Source organism: Sceloporus occidentalis, unplaced genomic scaffold (genome assembly GCF_023333645.1).
Source record: "Sceloporus occidentalis isolate IW3139 unplaced genomic scaffold, rSceOcc1.0.p SCAF_3, whole genome shotgun sequence".
In the NCBI taxonomy this organism is placed as follows: domain Eukaryota; kingdom Metazoa; phylum Chordata; class Lepidosauria; order Squamata; family Phrynosomatidae; genus Sceloporus; species Sceloporus occidentalis.
The window spans coordinates 80,679,654-80,698,107 of NW_028316983.1; the positions used below are offsets into that span (position 1 = coordinate 80,679,654).

At 38.5% G+C, this 18,454-nt stretch overlaps 1 protein-coding gene across 3 annotated transcripts; it reads left to right on the plus strand.

Moving 5' to 3' along the window:
• Nucleotides 1-2,706: 2,706 nt before the first annotated feature.
• Nucleotides 2,707-12,518, plus strand: LOC149316307 (doublesex- and mab-3-related transcription factor B1-like). Of its 3 annotated transcripts, none has more exons than XM_089515190.1 (4): nucleotides 2,707-3,170; nucleotides 5,524-5,759; nucleotides 7,126-7,273; nucleotides 11,331-12,518. In XM_089515190.1, exons 1-4 carry the CDS (start codon nucleotides 2,900-2,902, stop codon nucleotides 11,432-11,434), a joined length of 759 nt encoding a protein of 252 aa, XP_089371316.1. In that variant the 5' UTR covers nucleotides 2,707-2,899; the 3' UTR covers nucleotides 11,435-12,518. The 3 variants fall into 3 exon arrangements, with proteins under 3 accessions (XP_089371316.1, XP_089371314.1, XP_089371315.1); XM_089515188.1 differs by having other exon boundaries at nucleotides 2,708-3,329; XM_089515189.1 differs by having other exon boundaries at nucleotides 2,708-3,329; nucleotides 7,129-7,273.
• The last annotated feature ends 5,936 nt before the right edge of the window (nucleotides 12,519-18,454 follow it).

Sequence of the window (18,454 nt, forward strand, 5' to 3'; positions counted from 1 at the left end):
TCAGTTTATCACTGCCTACACCTATTACAGGAACCGATGGCGTACCATTAGAGCTGCTTCAATCTAGAGACAGAATTTAACCTAGCTCTAACTAAAATTGGTTAACAGATATGGAAAGCAAAACAATGGTCCACTAATTGGAAATGCTCAATATAGAGTACACCAAAGACTTTCAGAAGAAAATTAGCCCATGCTTTATAGATTATATATAACAAAGCCTTTGATTGTATACTGTATGTAGATCATGAAAAACTGTGGTTTGCTATTAAAGAAATGCATGTGCGACAACATTTGATTGTCCTGATACCTAATCTGTACTTAGGACAAAAGGACACCATTAGGACAGAATATGGAGAAATGGAATGGTTTAAAACTGGCAAGGCTGCATTTTATCACCCTCTCTGTTCAATGTGTATGCTGATCATATGTAAAGCAGAATTAAATTTGGAGGAAGTAGAGTTGAAGATTAAAGGAAAGAACATCTAACATTTAAGATATGCAGGTGACACCATCTATACTAGTAGAAAATAACAAAGACTTGGAACGATTACTGAACAGAGTGAAGGAAGAAAGTTGAAAGGCAGGTTTACAGCTGAACATTAAGAAGGCAAAAATAATGACCACAGATGATTTACAAAAATTTAAAGTAGACGATGAAGACACTGAAATACTTCAAGATTGTCCATACTTTGGCCCAGTCATTATTAAGAATAGAGGCTGCTGTCAAGAAATCAAAAGAAAACTAGGACTTGGAAGACAGCTATGAAGAAACTAGACATCTTTCTAAAGAGTAGAAATATATCTATGAATATTAAAGTTAGGACAATCCATGCCATAGTATTCCCCATCTCTATGTATGGCTGAGAAAACTCAACAGTGAAAAAAGCTGATAGGATGAAAATCAACTTATTTGAAATGTGGTGCTGGAGAAGAGTTCTATGTGGACTGCTAAAAAGACAGATAAATGGATCCTAGAGCAAATCAAGCCAGAACTTTCCCCAGAGGCCAAGATGACTAAACTGATACTGTCATACTATGGTCATATAATGAGAAGAAATGGCTCATTAGGAAAGACAATAATACTTGGTAACACAAAAGGCAGTAGGAAAACGGGAAAACTGCATTACAGATGGATAGACTCAATCAAGGAAGCCAAAGTCCTGAGTCTGCAAGACCTGAGCAGGAGTTTTGCTGATAAGGTGGCTGAGACCCTGAGCAGACAGGCAATGATAGCATGGGCTTGGCCCATGCTATACTAACCTGGGCTCCCAGGCTGGTTTACCCACCTGCCCATCCCAACGCCACAGACCCTTATCTTATTCTGCCGCTGCTTGCCAGTGATAAGACTGCCTTGGCCTCACCTGACATGAAAACTGCAACCATGTGGTCAAGCACCCTTTTTCCACGTCAGGTGCAGCAATGGGGGTCTTCTAAATAGCAGCAATGGCAGAGTATGGTAAAGGGTGCATGGGGCTATCTAATACCCTTGGATTTATGGTGGAGTTTCCATGAAATTTCGCAGCAAACAGCAGGTCATTTTGACCCACTTCAAGGCCAGTTTGACCCAGGATTGAGCCAGATCCACCGGATCACGCCCTGATCCCAGCCTAGGGCTAATGGTTTGTGTCATCCAAACAAGATGGGAGGAACACGGACCTTTGGGCCCATGTAGACAGCTCCTGAGGCTGCATCTACACTGCAGAATTAATGCAGTTTGACACCACTTTAACTGCCATGGCTCAATGATACAGAATGTTTGGATTTTTAGCTTTATGAGATATGTATTTAGCCTTCTCTTTAGGAGTGCTCTGGTGCCACGACAAACTACAAATCTCAAGACTGCATCAGACTAAACCATGACAATTAACATGATGTCAAATCTATTAATTCTGCAGTGTGGCAGCAGCCTTAGAGGTCTCTCATTCACAGGGTTGCAAGAAGCCAATGGCAGTTAACAACAACAAAACACATTAGGATTTAAACAAGTGCAGTAGGCAAAGTTTAAATTAATCATATACGTAAAATCTGAATTTAACAGCATCAGAGAGGGCCAGCACAAGTAATCAGCCTGTGCTACTTGCCTACAGTCTCCAAAGAAACAAGGAACTCCCTCCACAAAAAACAATGCCTCCCCTCCGCCAATTCATGTCAAAGCACAAAGGCTGCATCTGCACTGCAGAAATCATGCAGTTTGACACTGCCTCAACTGCCATGGTTCAGTGCTATGGAATCCTGGGATGTGTAGTTTTGTTTTGGCACCACAGCTAGAAGGCTAAATGCCTCATAAAAATACAAATCCCAGAATTCCATAATATTGTGCTATGAAAGTTAAAGCGATGATCCAACTGCATGATTTCTGCAGTGCACGTGCTGTCAAAGTCATGCACATTACTTCTTAAATCAATTTTCTTTTTGCAGACCTCTTTCTCTTTTGATCATAATCACCCATGGCTCTGAAACCAAAAAGTATACCTTGGGTATACTTTATATATCCACAATACACTCCTTGATCCTTTATGAGGTTATAGTTTTCTGCCTAAAACTCAAAGCCCTGTCTGTCTGGAACAAAGCAAAATCTATAAGCTGTGGAATGGCTTGCAAAGTCTGTTGTGTGGTTTAATTTTTTTAAACAATGTTGTTTGGGAGGACACCTATTCACAATGTAGTCAGTTAAATAAACGACTCTGTAATTATATTTTTAACATGAGTCCTGCTGGAGAGGACTACTGAATGTCCAGGGTTGGTTGGTAGACAGACTTTCCTTTTCGTTTGAAGCAGAATACCTCCTTACTCTATGCTGGGTCCCAGGCTGAACTGCCATTTTGTAGCTATTTTGTGCAAGGAGTGAGAGCAGATTTCAGCCCACTTCAGTACTGGTGCATGAAGTCTAGACAGCTCCATGGAGCTCCAAGATGCAGCTCAGTACCTTCGGGCCCCGAAATGTTCGCGCTGCAGGAACCATGGCTTTGTGGTACCGGTGAAAGGTCATGCCGGCCACTGCCGCTGGAAGCAGTGCCCTTGCGAGAAGTGTGCTCTGATCACTGAACGACAGAAGATCATGGCGGCTCAGAAGGCCTTGAAGAGGCAGGGACCTGATTCTCCACCAAGCGAAACAGGGCCATCCTTTCATTGCAGCCCCAGTGATGAACCAGATGTAACCACAGCTGGAGGTAAAAAAGGTGCAAGGCTGAACACCTCTGAGCCCCACAGTTGTGGGGATGTTGCTGGGCACGAAGGAGTCAAGGTGACTTCAGCAGTTAGCCAGTCTTCCAGAACAAAGGCTAACCAGACACCACCAAAACCTAGTTCTCCAACCTTCATAGATTTAGGTAGGTACACCATCTCTAGTGTTTTCTGCAACCATTTGCAGCAGCCCCTTGGTATCCACTGAGGTTTGGTTCCAGGACTCCCCTGTGGATACCAAAATCCATGGATGCTGAAGTCCCATTAAATACAGTGGCATAATAAAATGGTATGTCTTATATAAAATGGCAAAATCAAGGTTTGCTTTTGGGAATTTATATTTTTTTGGAATATTTTCAGTCTGTGGTTATGAAGGACCAACGGTGTTATCTTCATGATCATTGTATCTCTAGGATGAGCATGCCCACCTTTTCTATGTGCGACTGGAACCTGCCCTGCGTTTCAGTATATTTTCTATGTGCAGCCTGGGTGGTGGTGCTGTTCAGGATTGTTTTTTCCCTGGGGAGGAAAAGTGGTTTTTATTTATTTATTTTGACAGCTTGCATATCCCGCTTGAGGACTTTGTAGCTTGTAGTACTTCAACTCTGCAGGCTGTTTGTCCATGTTTCATTGTTGCAAAATCACATTTATTCAGCAAGCATTTTGTGTTAAGAGTGAAATGAGTTGCAGCAGGCTCCCTGCAGAAGTGAATTGCCAGTAGAGCAACAAGATTTAACAGAACATTTGGACTGGGAATAAAAATTGAGCTGTGTTGCGTTTTGCAGGCAGCTACTTTCAGAGGAGGAGCCTTTTATATTCACTACACATAAATTAAAGAGCTACTGCTAAACTTGTTAAAACAGAATGTTTATAAAGAATTGAAAAGCAATAACAACACTCAACTTGTACCTTAGGACCTGAGTTTAATCTTTACTGATATATATATATATATATATCCCCAATTCTTTCAATGCTGTGTGTGTGTGTGTGTGTGTGTGTGTGTGTATTGCATTGAAAGATATATATATATATATTGCATTGAAAGAAGAGGAACATAGGAGATGTGGTTTGGGGGAAAATCAGGACTGAATTTTATGTAGGAATTGCAAGTAAAATATAATTTGAATTTACTCACAAAATATAAAATGAATTTAAGGGTTTAAAAAGCTGTTGGATTTAAGAATCTTTTTTAAAAAGCTTAGGAACAAAAACTTTACATTTAGCTAGTTAATAACCAATATTTCTGTCCTAAAAAATCAGGATATTTTTGTTCAGCTTTAAAAATAATTATATTCTACAGTATCTGGCTGTTAATTCTCACCTGTGAATTTCTGTACCTACATTTATTCTTTGGTTTCTCCTGCAATTAAAACAATTAAAGTTCCCTCAAATGTATCTTTGTAGTTTGATGTTTCACATATAGGTTTTGTGAGCACTTTTGAACACTGGATTTATTCCTTGGCACCTTTATCTGTTGCCCAAGTGAAATGAAAAATGGAATTTATTCTCCAAAGCAGTATATCTTTGAGCATGTTTTCCATTGTACCAGGTTCCCCCCTCCCCCAAAAAGCCAATATATCTCCCATTTGCAAGTGCTGCAAATTCAGAGGTCAAGGTACAGTTATAAATTTGTTTCAGTACTCCATGATGTCAGTTTCTAGACTTTAAATGCTAATCTGTGATTTAGAGGGATGTTTTAGACATTTGCCCAGTTGCATTGGAACAAAAACTGCATACAATTGAATATTTAACAACTCTCCAATTTAAATGTCTAATGAACATTTTGTAAGCTGCTCTGATAGCCTTTTGGCAACTGTGAGATAGCTTAGAAAAACTACTTTTGGGGGCTACAACTCCCAGCTAGCTAGCCTCCACACTGGCCATGGCTGCAACTGCACTGCAAAAACAATGCAGTTTGACACTGCTTTAACTGCTGTGGCTCAGTGCTATGGAATGCTGGGATTTGTAGTTTTTTGTGGTGCCAGAGCTCTCTGATGGAGAAAGCTAAATATCTCACAAAACTACAAATTCCAGAATCCTGTAGCATTGAGGCATGGCAGTTTTAAAGTGGTGTCAAACGTTATTATTTCTGCAGTGCAGACAAGGCCTAGGATAGTCATGGAGTTGTAATAATAATGATAAATAAAACTTCCAAGTGCCAAGCACTTTCCATGTAGCTGAGAGGACACCTAACATTGCCTCCATGAATATTTAAGGAGAAATACACCACTTTGGAAATACTAAATTATGTGGTAAGCTTGTGTATATGTTTGCAGACACTAGTTGATGAATGCTACATATTCAGTCCAGCCATTCTGTTTTATTTTTATTCTACTCCAGACCATCCTACTATGCCTCAAGAATCTGCAGCTATGTACCCAGACTTTATGGAGAGAGAGCCTCCCAAAGTCTACCCTGGATACTCTGGGATGTATCCTTATCATCCATTTTCTCTGGGATTTGCATTCAACCAACCAGGCTACAGAGGTCCAATGTCTCCCCCCATGCTACCACTGCAAACAGCTTACCGACCCTTTCCTAGCAACCATGGGCCAGGGAATATTGCTTCTGTGCCAGTAAGTCATGGTTTCTCCACAGCAGCACTGCTTAAAGGAGCTTCCCACTGGTTTCAGGGATACATGTCTTGAAATGTACTTCAAAAAGTTAATATTTTCAGCTGATTACCTCACTGACAGCTTTGGAGAGAATGGAGAAGCAGCAGTAACTTTAAGAAATGTGCAAAATTATCCCTTTTGGTCTGCTGAATTTAATTAGTTAATAGTCATCCATTTATTTCCTCCCATCCAACAGAATTCTATCTGATTTACTTTACAACCAAAAGTAAATCAAATGAAGTCTGACAGAAGGTGGCTTCAAGATACAGGCTGACTATCCCCTGTCCAAAATGCTTTGAAGCAGAAGTGTTTTGGGTTTTGGATTATTTATTTATTTATTGGATTTTGGAATACTTGTGTTTGCATGTACATACATAATGAGATATCTTGGAGATAAGACCCAAGTCTAAACACAAAATTTATTTACCTTTTGTATAAAACTTAGCCTGAAAGTAATTTTATACAATATTTTTAATACTTCTGTGCATGCAACAAAATTTGGGTACACTAAACCATCAGAAAGCAAAGATGTCACTATCTCAGCCATCCATGAAAAATGTTTTGGATTTTGGAGTGTTTTGGACTTTGAAATTCCACATAAGGGAGACTCAACCTGTATTTGTTCATGTAGAACATAAGATATCCATTTCAGGAACTGATGCTGCCAGATTTAAATGAAAGAGAAAAAGAAGAAGAATGAAACAGTGGCAACTTTTTTAAAAAAATTAGAAGTTACATGACCCCAATTATGGCATGTCCATTATACCAGCTTGATAAAACTGGTTCCCCACATTTTGTCAAAAACTGACATTATTAATCAAAACGCTGTGGAATAGTAATTTTTGTAACAGAAACAAGAGGAAAAATTCTTGATTTTTCAAAGGTTAATTAATGATACTCAAAATCATAACAAATTTTGGAAACATACTTTGTTACCCATAATTATTTATTTTTCTCAACAATCTTTAGTTATTATAATGGTAATGATATTAACAATTTTGAGTAGTCTGTAATGGTTAATGGCATTTTAGTTACTTGGGGCAGGGAAGGTGGAGGGGGGAATGGTCCTTCTTCAGTATTTTTAGTAAATAAAAATTATTATTTACATTTAATAGAAATGTGTTGATTATATGTAACTCTCTTGAACTGAGAGCTTCCAATATTTCTTTCATAGTGCAAGGATAAAATAGATTATATTAGCCACAGTACATAGCCGCAAGCATATTATTTAGGATGATATAATCATGAAAAATACAATCCAGTTTAGACTGAGTCTACTAGTTTATATGATGGCTGAGTTCATATCCTCAAAACATTGTTTTTTAAGCAGAGACAAGATGCAGGTGGGGATTTTCGACCAGCTTATTATACTCCACTGTCACCTTTCATACCGCCGAGTTTTCTACCAGGGCTTCGTTATATTCCACCACCTCTCCAACTGAATGTCGTGACTGAAGCTACAAAAGAAACACCTAGTGAGTATACAGAATGTTCAGTTACACAGGACTTACACTGATCTTTGACACATGTACATGTAGTGAGATGTTGGGATTTTTATAAATCCACTATGAGCTTTATCGCATGAAAAAGGAAAGCTGAAACAGCGTAGGAGAGTCTCTGTGCCTCTGCCTGCCACTTCAGTTCACCTTCCCAAGGGAGATGGTTCTAAAAGCATCTTTTTGTTGAATGGATTTTTCAGTAACTAAAGTTCAAATTGAACTGCTTTTTCAAATCTATAAGCCATCCTTTTTATTTCTACTTACATATCTCTTTGGTTAAAGTCATCTTGTCTTGTGGAAATGTTTATCAGTACTTATCTTGACTCATGAAAGAATACTCCTTTAAACACTGCTTTCAAATTCTGTAAACAGAAAACCTTCACCAAAATAATCCTTGTGTTTTATCTTTCTTAGGGGTTTATCACACTGGGGCTAATTTCAGCATTAAAGAGAGATTAAAATGCATTTAAAGCATCCCACAAATAAAGCAAAAATGGCGAGTAATTGCAACAAATGATTATCACACGTAGTTGCGCAAATAAAGTGATATTGGAAATGCATTGTCGCTGAAATCACACAAGCAAAAAGATGCGAGTTAATGCTTCTTTGTGACCACTTTAATGGCGGGTTTTGTGTGACGTCGTGTGAAATTGTTTTGCGTAATTACGCAATTTTTCCAGGATATTCATGGGATAAACTCCCAATCTCCTTCGTGTGATAAACTCTTTAGTTCATATTTTTGGCCCAGAGTAGGAGACAATAACACCTCTTTTATGCTTAGCTTTGGCTGGGTCACCTTCTTGGTAAGAAGTTTCTTCTAGAACTTTTCAAACATGTATCAACCAGCAGGTTTTCACCATCACCCCCCCCCACCCCCCCTGGTTAAAGTATACATGTAGTATACAGCTTTGGACAACCTTTCTTATCCTACCTTGGCCCAGGACAACTAAAAAAGAGGCCACCAAAAATAGAACACTGTACATCTGTTCTTGTTTGAATGTTCACAGTTCCCCTATTTTAAAAAGTTAGTTTTTGCATCCTTTTCCCAGATATATATAGGATATTTTGGTTTTTTTCCTGTAGAGAAATATCCAGAAATACATGACCTAAATATACTTTCTGAAGCTGTATGATCCAGGAAGGACCATACCACATACTGTTTCATATCCGTAATTAGGATTACTGAAAAATGGTTCGCTTTATAGTAGCAGTTTGTCTCAAGCTGGGAAGCTATGCTTTAATAAAGCTGCTCACTTCAAAATGGGAACAACTTTTTCCTTGGTAGGGACCCTAAATAAGTACTTTGGCCTTTGCAGATAAGATTCTCTTCTCTAATTACTTACCAGAGTACGTTCTGTAGTGGTTCATAGCACATGCAGGCATGCTTCAGCTATAGATGACAGACTTTTTTGACCTCTGCATTAAACACAAGAATCTTTAGCTTTGAAAATGCCTATGGTGCAGCCATATGTGCATAATTTAGAAGATGTACAATCCTAATATGGCTTATCTTGCATACAACTAATTGCTTATTCACCCCAGAGCAAGCAGCTGCTACTTATTTTTACATGAAAAGAACCCCCAACTGAATTTACAGTATAAACACTTCCTCTTTTCAAGGACCATAGCCAATAGTTTTTATACTATACTCTCTAAATTGCTATTGTGCCTCCACATGCATAATGTATATGGGAAGGGATGTGGGAAGTGGAGATCTGAATACTTAGTGTCTTAATGTTTCAGTTAGCCACAAGTGGGTAAACTGCTCAAGAAGTTCATCTTGGATGACTGTCCACGGTACCTGCCATAGTAATGTGCATTCATGCCAAACTTTGACATATTTTGATTTCTTCATTTGGAATATTAAAATGTTGTTTAATAGTTTGTTTGATTATTAAGCAAGTAGCAGTAATTCACTCATAAGTCAAAGTAATAATCTCTTTCCAATAGTAATTTGAGAGTTGGCATGTGTAAGTGACAATATGTTTAAACAATATGTTTAAGCAATACACTTGTCCCTCCATATTCGCTAGGGTTAGGGGCACAAGACCCTATTAATATGGAAAAACTGCAAATAACAAAAACACCTTGTTTTTACGTGAGAGGACACCTTTCTAGGAATCTCTAGGTCCTCCAGTACAACTCTGTGGTAACCGTCCGACAGACACTGACCGTAGAACTGCACTGGAGGAGCTACAAATGCCCAGTAGCGTAGTCTCTCTAGGAATCTCTAAGTCTTTCAGTGCAACTTTCAGTTAAAGTTGACCATAGAGTTGCACTGGAAGAGATATTCCTAGAGAGAACATGTTAATCAAATCCGTGAATAATCAAATCCGCAAATATGGATGGATCAGTGTATACCGTTTAAGTATAAATGGTTGAGTTTAAATAATATTGCAGTCTACACTGCAGTCTGTAGTTTAAATAATATATTTAAATATAAACAGATGAGGGGGCCCAGCTTTACGAAAGATATAGATGAGTTGGAGCAGGTTCAGAGGAGAGCAACAAGTATGATAAGAGGTATGGAGAACAAAACATACGAGGAAAGGTTGAAGAAGCTGGACATATTCAAGTTGGTGAAGAGAAGACTGAGGGGTGACATGATTGCACTCTTTAAACATCTAAAGGGCTGTCACAGAGAGGAGGGCAGGTTTGTTCTCTGTTACTTCAGAAGGTAGGATAGGTGTAATGGTTCTAAGTTGCATGAGGGTAGATTTTGACTGAACGTTAAAAGGAACTGGAGCGTGTCCAGAAGAAGGCAACCAAAACAGTGAAGGATCTGGAAACCATGCCCTATGAGGAGAAATTCAGAGAGCTGGGCATGTTTAATGTGGAGGAGAGACGGTTAAGAGGTGATATGACAGCCCTGTTTAAATATTTGAAGGGATGTCATATTGAGGATGGATCAAGCTTGTTTTCTACTGCTCCATAGAATAGGACCCAGAATAATGGGTGCAAGCTACAGGAAAAGAGATTCCATCTCAATGTTAGGAAGAACTTCCTGACAGTAATAGCTGTTCAACAATGGGACACACTCCCTTGGAGAGTGATGGAGTCTTCTTCTTTGGAGCTCTTTAAATAAAGGCTGGATGGCCATTGCGAAGGGTGCTTTGATTGTGAGTTTCTGCATGGCAGGGTTAAACTGGATGGCCCTTGTGGTCTCTTTCAACTCTGTGATTCTATGAGTCGATGAACTTCGACTGTAATTGCAGCGGTGTTGTGCAGTGGTGCAGCTGAAACATAATTAACAACCGATTCCTGCCCTATCTCATGTGGCTCTGAAGGATCCTGACATTCCCTCCTTCTTAACCCTCTTGCCTTTCCATCCTCCTTGTCCACTCCAGTCTTTATCTCTCCCTGCCCTTTGCTATTCCTGAGGCACGTTTGAGACTAACAGAAAGATTGACGTTGTCAGCATAAGCTTTTGTAGACTTGAGCCTACTTCATCAGATGCATTTGGAAGGAAGTAGGCTCAAGTCTATGAAAGCTCATGCTGCCAGCTTCTATCTTTTAGTTAGTCTCAGAGGTGCTGCAAAATCCCATTGCATACTGATTTTCAAGACTAACACAGCTATGTCTTTGAATTTTGCTGTTCCTGGATCTCCGTTTAACCTTCCCAACTTCTTTGTCTTTCAACAATTTTAACAACTAGTTCAGACAAACCATTGCAAACTGGCTGAATGGGACTACTGGGAAAGAGTGGTTTGGCAGTGAAATTAATTGCCTAGAGAGATGGTGGGGTCTCTTTCTCTGAATATTTTCAAAAAGAGTCTAGACAGCATGCTAGAGATGCTCTAGTTGGAGTTCCTGCATTTTGGAGGTGGTTGGAGTTAATAGACTTTCAGCTGTAAGGTTCTATGATTCTATAATAAAAGCAACAAAAACATTTATTTTTTTAAAAAAAGATTTCTATTTTACAAGATTTTAAAAAAAATGTTAGAAAAACACCTTTGCAACACTTTGTACAATATGGAAAAAGTTAAAACAGTCAGTCTGAAGTTAAGGATTATTTTCTGCTTCTGTGTTTCAGCTGTCACCACTGATAGCCAAGATTCTGGAGTTATGTGTGAACGCAGCCAGCCATCTTCTCAGGAAGATGACCATGAAGATTGTTCCTCATACAATAAGCATTAAATTTACTGACAAATCCATGTTGAAATGTTGCTTTCATATAATGCATTCTTCAAAGTATTGTTTTGGTTGGATCTTGGATATCACCAGTCCTAGTACAGCCATATACTTTTAGAACATGGAAGCATACAGGTTGTTATATTCAGAAATGTTGGTATCTCATGTAATATCCACAAAAGGAATTTTCCCACTCCTAGTTTGATGCTTTGCTATCACAGATGATGTTTAGGAAGAGCAGTCTTTACTGACAACCTCATTGTTTTCTTCTGGTTGCATGTCAGCAGGCTAGTGCAGGCCCACTTGGATTCATGCAGCTTTGGGGAATACAGCGTGTTCAGTAAACTACATTTTATCCTTTAAAAAAATCTTGCAGCTTGCAGTTTTGAAGCAAATAAATGCTTGCCAGGTTGAGTTACTTGCCTGTTCTGTGCTTTTAGAACAGATATTTGCTAAATAGCAAATGATAATGCTTATCTCCACAGTTTGGAAAGCTTCAACTACCAATCCTGCAGTTAAAATTGCAGGAGATTGGTTCTTTTTCTAACCAGTTTGCTACTTTGCACTTTTAGCAATTTATTTTATTTAGTTCAACCCTCCATAGATGTGGGTAGTTGAAGGTTGTGATATTTTATGAACAGAAGTTTTTCACAAGTATAGAGTTGCAATACAAACATTTATTGTAAAGTCGAAGGCTTTCATGGTCAGGATCCATAGTTTTTGCGGGTATTTTGGGCTATGAGGCTGTGTTTTAGAAGAGTTTATTCTTACCGTTTCGCCAGCCATAGCTTCTAGAACACGGCCTCATAGCCCCCAAAACCCACAAAAAACTACAAACATGTATTGTGGTAAGAGGGAGGTATAAGCAGGGAAATATTATCCCTAAACTATCTTTCCACAACTAGATGCTTTCCAGCAGTGCATCCCCTGTCTTTCCTAGCAGTTACAACCATACTGCTTGGGGACGTTGGAAGTTGTAATCCAGCACACCTAAATCTCCTGAGTTGGGAAAGCCTGCCCTAAATTTAGACACAGTTACAGGGAAGCCTCCACCTGTTGAATGTCCCTCTGTTGTCAAGCTTCTAATCATACAGAGTTGTTAATTGATAGGATTCACAGATATGATTAATGTTAGAATGTAGGTTTATTTGTAGACGTGTTTCCTTAAAGTGATGGAAAGATGGCTATAACACCAAACCGCAGCTATGATTTATGTTAGAATGTAGGTTTATTAATACACAGATATTATTAATGTTAGAATGTAGGTTTATTTGTAGACACGTTTCCTTAAAGTGAAGGAAAGATGGATGTAATACTAAATGAAGAAGGCAGTCTTTTAACAGTTAAATTAAGAGCTCTAAGGTGAGCTGCAAATTATATGTAAACACTACTTTTTGTGGGTGACAATTGAGCTTTAGCACAGGATGAGGATATTCTGAGAATGGGGCATTTTGTAAAAACCTGCCATTGTTCTCAGAGGTCCAAGCATCTGTGTATCTGCATTTTGACTCCTATAGAGGTAGGAGTAGCAGTAGGATGGCCACATGAAGAAGTTTGAGAGTGGGGTATGGAACATGAAAAAATGGCTAGTTGGGAAAGGGTGAAGCTTTCCTTCTGACTTGTCCAATCAAAATGGGTTCTTACAAAATCTCTTTAATAATACAATAAATTTATAATAAATTTGCCACCGGGCTTGTGCCATACATATATAAAAAGTGGGGAAAAGACCATTGTTATTTGCATAAAAAGAATGTTGAGTCTGGTGTTCTAAACACCCATTTGTTGATATTCCTTCTTCTGTACAGTCACTAAAGTTACAGGCGCCCTGTCCTCTGTCCCATCCAGAACTTTTAAAAGTTACATTTTGGACTATAAATCCTAGAACTTGCCTAGCATAATGATTTTGGTTAGGGGATTCTGGAAGTCCCAACAAATAACCATTCCAAGCTTTGGTTCCTTCCAGGGTGTATCCACATTACATATTTACAGTACTATGATCTCACTTTAACTACCATGGTTCTTTCTGATGAAATTCTGGGATTTTTAGTTTTCTGGGACTTGCTATATTCTAGGGACGTGCACATGAGCAATGGATCTCAGATTTTGTGAGTTCAGTGTTTTGGACTTCAGTACAAAAATCCCTGACCATTAGCTAGGGCTTATGAGAGTCCAAAGCACCTGGAAGACAAAATTTTAAAACAACTGCACTACAGAATGTTACGTATCTCAGCAAACTAGAAATTCCAGGATTTCATAAGATAGAGCCATGGCGGTTAAATTGGCATCAAACTGCATAATAGTGCAATGTGGATACACCCCTGATAATTTTACTTGAAAGTAGACACAGTTTTAAATGAAGATGAAATGGATCTTTTTCAGGGCTATCCTAATGCAATCTTGCCTCTGGGTCTACCTGCTTTAAGTAGTTGTAGTCTTCCAAGTTGAGAAACAAAAGCAAGAATACCTGTTTAGGTGTTTCCCAGGTGCATTCTTTTTAAAAACCGAATCCCTCAGCCCAGGCCTTCCTTTAGAGAAATGCATCTCTGTTAGAAAAGGCACAATTCTTACCTAATAGCACAACCTTTGTTATAATGTGGGAACAATATTTGGATAAGATGAAAATGCCCACTTTAATTTACTGTTACCTGTTGTTAAAAGACCTGTTGTGAATGACAGTTTTATTTGTATACACTGGAATGAAATATATTAAAAAGTTAACACTACTCTTGCATTTTTGGAACTTCTCTCCTTTTGTTGTTTACTGTCAGATTTAAGACATTTTGGGAAGAGGGGATGTAGTTAACAAGGATGCTTGTAGTTGCTACTGTGCTTTTTGAAGAAAATAATGGAAAATTCAGAGTATTAAGGGATGTAAATTATCCCAACATCCTGTAAATATAAGGAATTTTTTAGAAACTATTTCCAATGGACTTGTTTCCTGAACAGCAGTAGTGCAGTTAACAAAAGTTCACTATTTCAAGAAGCTTTAAAGAACATTAAAAGCAACAGGCGTTTTAATCAGGATTTATTTCCTTTTATCACTGTGTGGGGCAAAAGCATTCTTCAGTGAGCCAACACAAACAGTGATTTATGGTGCAGAACAGTTTAGCCACAATCCATTGTAATAGATGTTCTGCAGTGCAAAATGAAACAAAGGGGTGCTGTGAAAAGATGGCCTCATTCCCACTACGTTTCAAAACAGTTTGCAAATTGACCCTGGTTCACACTTGAACCGAAATACTTAAGTGATTCAGAGGGGGGGGGGGGCATGCGCTAGACCCATTTAACCTTCATCTTTTTGATGCTGGTTTTTTCAGCATCTTTTTGGATAAATCGATTCTGTGCAAGTGTGAACCAGATGCAGATTAGAATCGATTTCAAGAATCGATTTCAAGAATCAGATTCATGAATTGCTTCAGTGTCAGTGTGAAGATGCGGATCGGACGATTTACTATGATGTGATAAGAGGTCGCCGGGTGGGGAAGTGGAAATTAACAACCTGCGTTTGCCTACCCTTTGACCCCGTACAGAAGTATGTACCGTATATACTCGACTATAAGTCGATGTGATGTATAAGTCGAAGGCAAGCTTTGGGTCTGACATTAGGGATTTTGCTATGACCCTTGCATAGGTCGAGAGTAAAATTTGGGGGCATATCGCAAAGGATCTGAAGGATGAAGCAAAGCAAAACAGTGTCAAAGAACTTACAAAATTCCAGCAGACATAACTCTGTGCTCACTTTTAGGGCTGGATGGATGAGAGAGTAGAGTGGATTGGTGCTTCCAGGATAGATTATACTGTACTTTTGTTTTTCACCAGGGGATAATTCTTTCTCTAAAATAAGAGTTAAGATACAGTGGCTGCATCCACACCAGAGAAACAATACATTTTGATAACTGCTATGGCTCAGTGCTATGGAATTCTAGGAACTGTGGTTTTGTGGGACACTTAGCCTTCTCTGCCAAAGAGTGCTGGTGCCTCACAAAACTATGAATCCCAGAATTTCATAGCACTGGCAGCTCAGCTTAAAGTGTTGTCAGAATGGAATATTTCTGCAGTGTGGATGCAGCCAGAATTTACATTGACTCATGGATAAGTCGACTCATGTTTTTTGGGTCAATTTTTTGACCTAAATTTCTAGACTTATACATGAGTATATACAGTAAATGCGATTGTATTGATGGATAGAGGGGGGGAAATCTCGCTGAAAACACTCCAAATTGAACTGACTTATTTGCCAATGCGAACTAAAAGTGGTTTGTTTTGAGAGACTCCTTCAGGAAACGGTTGAAATTGAATTGATTCATTCGTCAGTGTGAACCACAAGTGAGTTATTTTATTTTGTTTTACAGCAAGAAAATGCAACTGGGGCAAATGTAGTGTGAACCACCCTCCACTGCCGAATCAATCCATCGATTCGGATCTCAAAGCAATTTATTTGTGAGTGGGAATGAGGCCAGCATTCCTGTCAAGGCCAGCCATACTATTAGATTCATGCTGCATCTACCCTGCAGAATTAATACAATTTGACACCATCTTAACTGGCTCAATGCTGTGGAATTCTGGCATATGTAGATTTGTGAGATATTTACCTTTCGCTCTCAGCTTTGGTGCCAGAACAAACTGCAAATCCCAGAATTGAATAAGATAGAGCCATGAAAGTTTAAGAGGTGTCAAACTTCAGCAGCTGAGTGAGCTATTTGCTTCAGGTTGCTGAGGTTGACTCATAAACGGGCAGCAAGTTGTTAATGTTTTTTTATAGTGAGAAGGAAATAATTTTTTATGCCTTCAGTGTCAAAAAATAAGTTCCCTTTTGGTTGATGCACTTTGGCCTTTGGGGAAGAGGCTGCCCTGTGCTGCTCTGCAGCCAGTCTTTCAGAAACACGTGGTATCTCAGACACATAATACTGGCCAGCAGTGATTCTGGATCTCTGTTTACCATTAACCATTTCCTTTAACGTTATTAATTTAAATAACAAGATCAAATCAAATTTGTTTTAATCTCAGATCCAGAATTAAATCTGGTAGAGATATCTGGTAGAGAACATGCCAGATATCTTCTATCAAACAATGGGCAACTGCTCTGCCTCAGGCAGCAAAGTATCTTATGACACGCTTAATTACCATGAAGATCTTCCTGTCAATTGGGTCCATTTTCCTTTTTTAAAAAAATATTTTTTTATTGACACTAAAATTCATAAAAGAACTTTATCCACATGAAAATCATGTAGCCCTCCAGATGTTATCAGATTGCAACTCCCATCTGCCTCAGCAGCATAGCTAATGATACACTATTAGGAATTGCAGACCAACATCTTGCGTTCTTAATGAGGAAAGTTTTACAGCTGTTTATAATTTTACATTATGTTCTAGTCTTTTTTGTACATTTTTCTTAGTGATTAGGGTACATCTATTACATATATGTAAATCTGTAAACTGCTTTAAGAGTCTTACAAGAAAGACAGAATAGAAATGATATTTATATTGTATCCTAATTTCTTGCCTCCTGTGAGACATTTTTCTGAACTAATTCCTAAAATACCTGTTTTGTGGCAGTCTTGACAGAACATGACAATGCTGTTGACAAGGAAGAATTGGGAATCTGCATCTTGAAACTTGGCAAAACCTGATTTAGCACTTAAGAGAAGGTAGATTTTTAAAAAGCACAAATTAAAGTAGCAAAAAATGTCTTGCAGATTACACATTTTAAGGGTTAAACCTGAAGGATACCTTAAAAAAAAAAACAGGACTTCTTTGGGTCAGTGGGTCTGTTATGAAGAAAACAGAGGTAGGTAACTGCCACCAGAGAATCAATCCTAGAGATGGAAGAGGCCTCAAGGGCCACTCCACTCCAACCTTCTGTTGTGCTGGAATTCACAGTCAATCCACCTCCAAGAGATGTCCATCCAGCCTCTGTTTAAAAATCTCCAAAGAAGGATGGCCATCTGTTGGACGTGCGTTGATTGTCATGCAACCAGATAGCAAACAACAGCTACGAAAATTTGCTCCTATACACAACAATTAAAAATACAGGAGCTGTCTCTAGTTTTCACTCTGTCAACTTAGGAAGCAATCAGGCATGTGGAGCGGGATATCTTTTCAATGTAAATGGATGTGTCTGTTATCTGTATAGTGTATGAACTTGGAAAGTTAAATTGTTCAAATTCAGCTCTCAGAATTGTCCATTGAACATGGCCAGTGGTGTTCTGGGGTGATCAGTTTTATTTTAAAAAGTAATATCAGTCCCAATGTCGGTCTCAGATGTTAACTTGCTAAGCGTGTAAATTGACACATTCCCCCCACCCCATTATTTCCCCAGTTCTTTTACTACAGGTTGAGTATCCCATATCTGGAATTCCAAAATAATCCAAAATCGTGATGAGTGGCTGAGACAGTGACACCTTTGCTTTCTGATGATTCAGTGTACACAAACTTTGTTTCATGCACAAAATTATTTAAAATATTATGTATAAAATTACCTTCAGGATATGTATATAAGATATATACAAAACAGAAATGAATTTTGTGTTTAGAGTTGGGGCCCGTCTCCAAGATATCTCTTTGTGTATAAGCAAATATTCCAAAATCCAAAAATTATTTTTTAAAAATCTAAAATACAAAACATTTCAGGTCTCAGGCATTTAAGATAAGGGAGATACACCCTGTAGTTGCATGATATTACTAAAGCATTTTTAGTGTGGCTTCTAATGATGGGAAAACCTTTAGTTGTTGAAGCTGGTCCTCTGGGTTTAGTTGATACGAGTCTCTTTATGAGTATCTGTTCTGGAAGTGGGGAAGGGGAGCCCATTCTGCAAGAGTCTGGGCCTATTCATATTTACAAGACAGGGAGCATTTTTTAAACTGAATTCACAACATGTTCATTCCAAGTGTCACCCCAGCAAATAGAGCAATGTGGAGGAGGTGAGATATGAGGATGATAAGTAATGTGAGGAAAGCACTCTGACTAAAATGTTACTCTCTTCTGAAGCAGCTATTCAAAGAAAAGGGATTTATTTATTTATTTTA

Excerpts from the sequence above, each read along its gene's own strand:
- LOC149316307 (XM_089515188.1), top strand. The coding sequence starts at position 2,900 with ATGGAGCTCCAAGATGCAGCTCAGTACCTTCGGGCCCCGAAATGTTCG. Across the intron at positions 3,330-5,523 it reads TCCAACCTTCATAGATTTAG|ACCATCCTACTATGCCTCAA; the intron begins GTAGGTACACCA and ends ATTCTACTCCAG. Across the intron at positions 5,760-7,125 it reads GGAATATTGCTTCTGTGCCA|CAGAGACAAGATGCAGGTGG; the intron begins GTAAGTCATGGT and ends TTGTTTTTTAAG.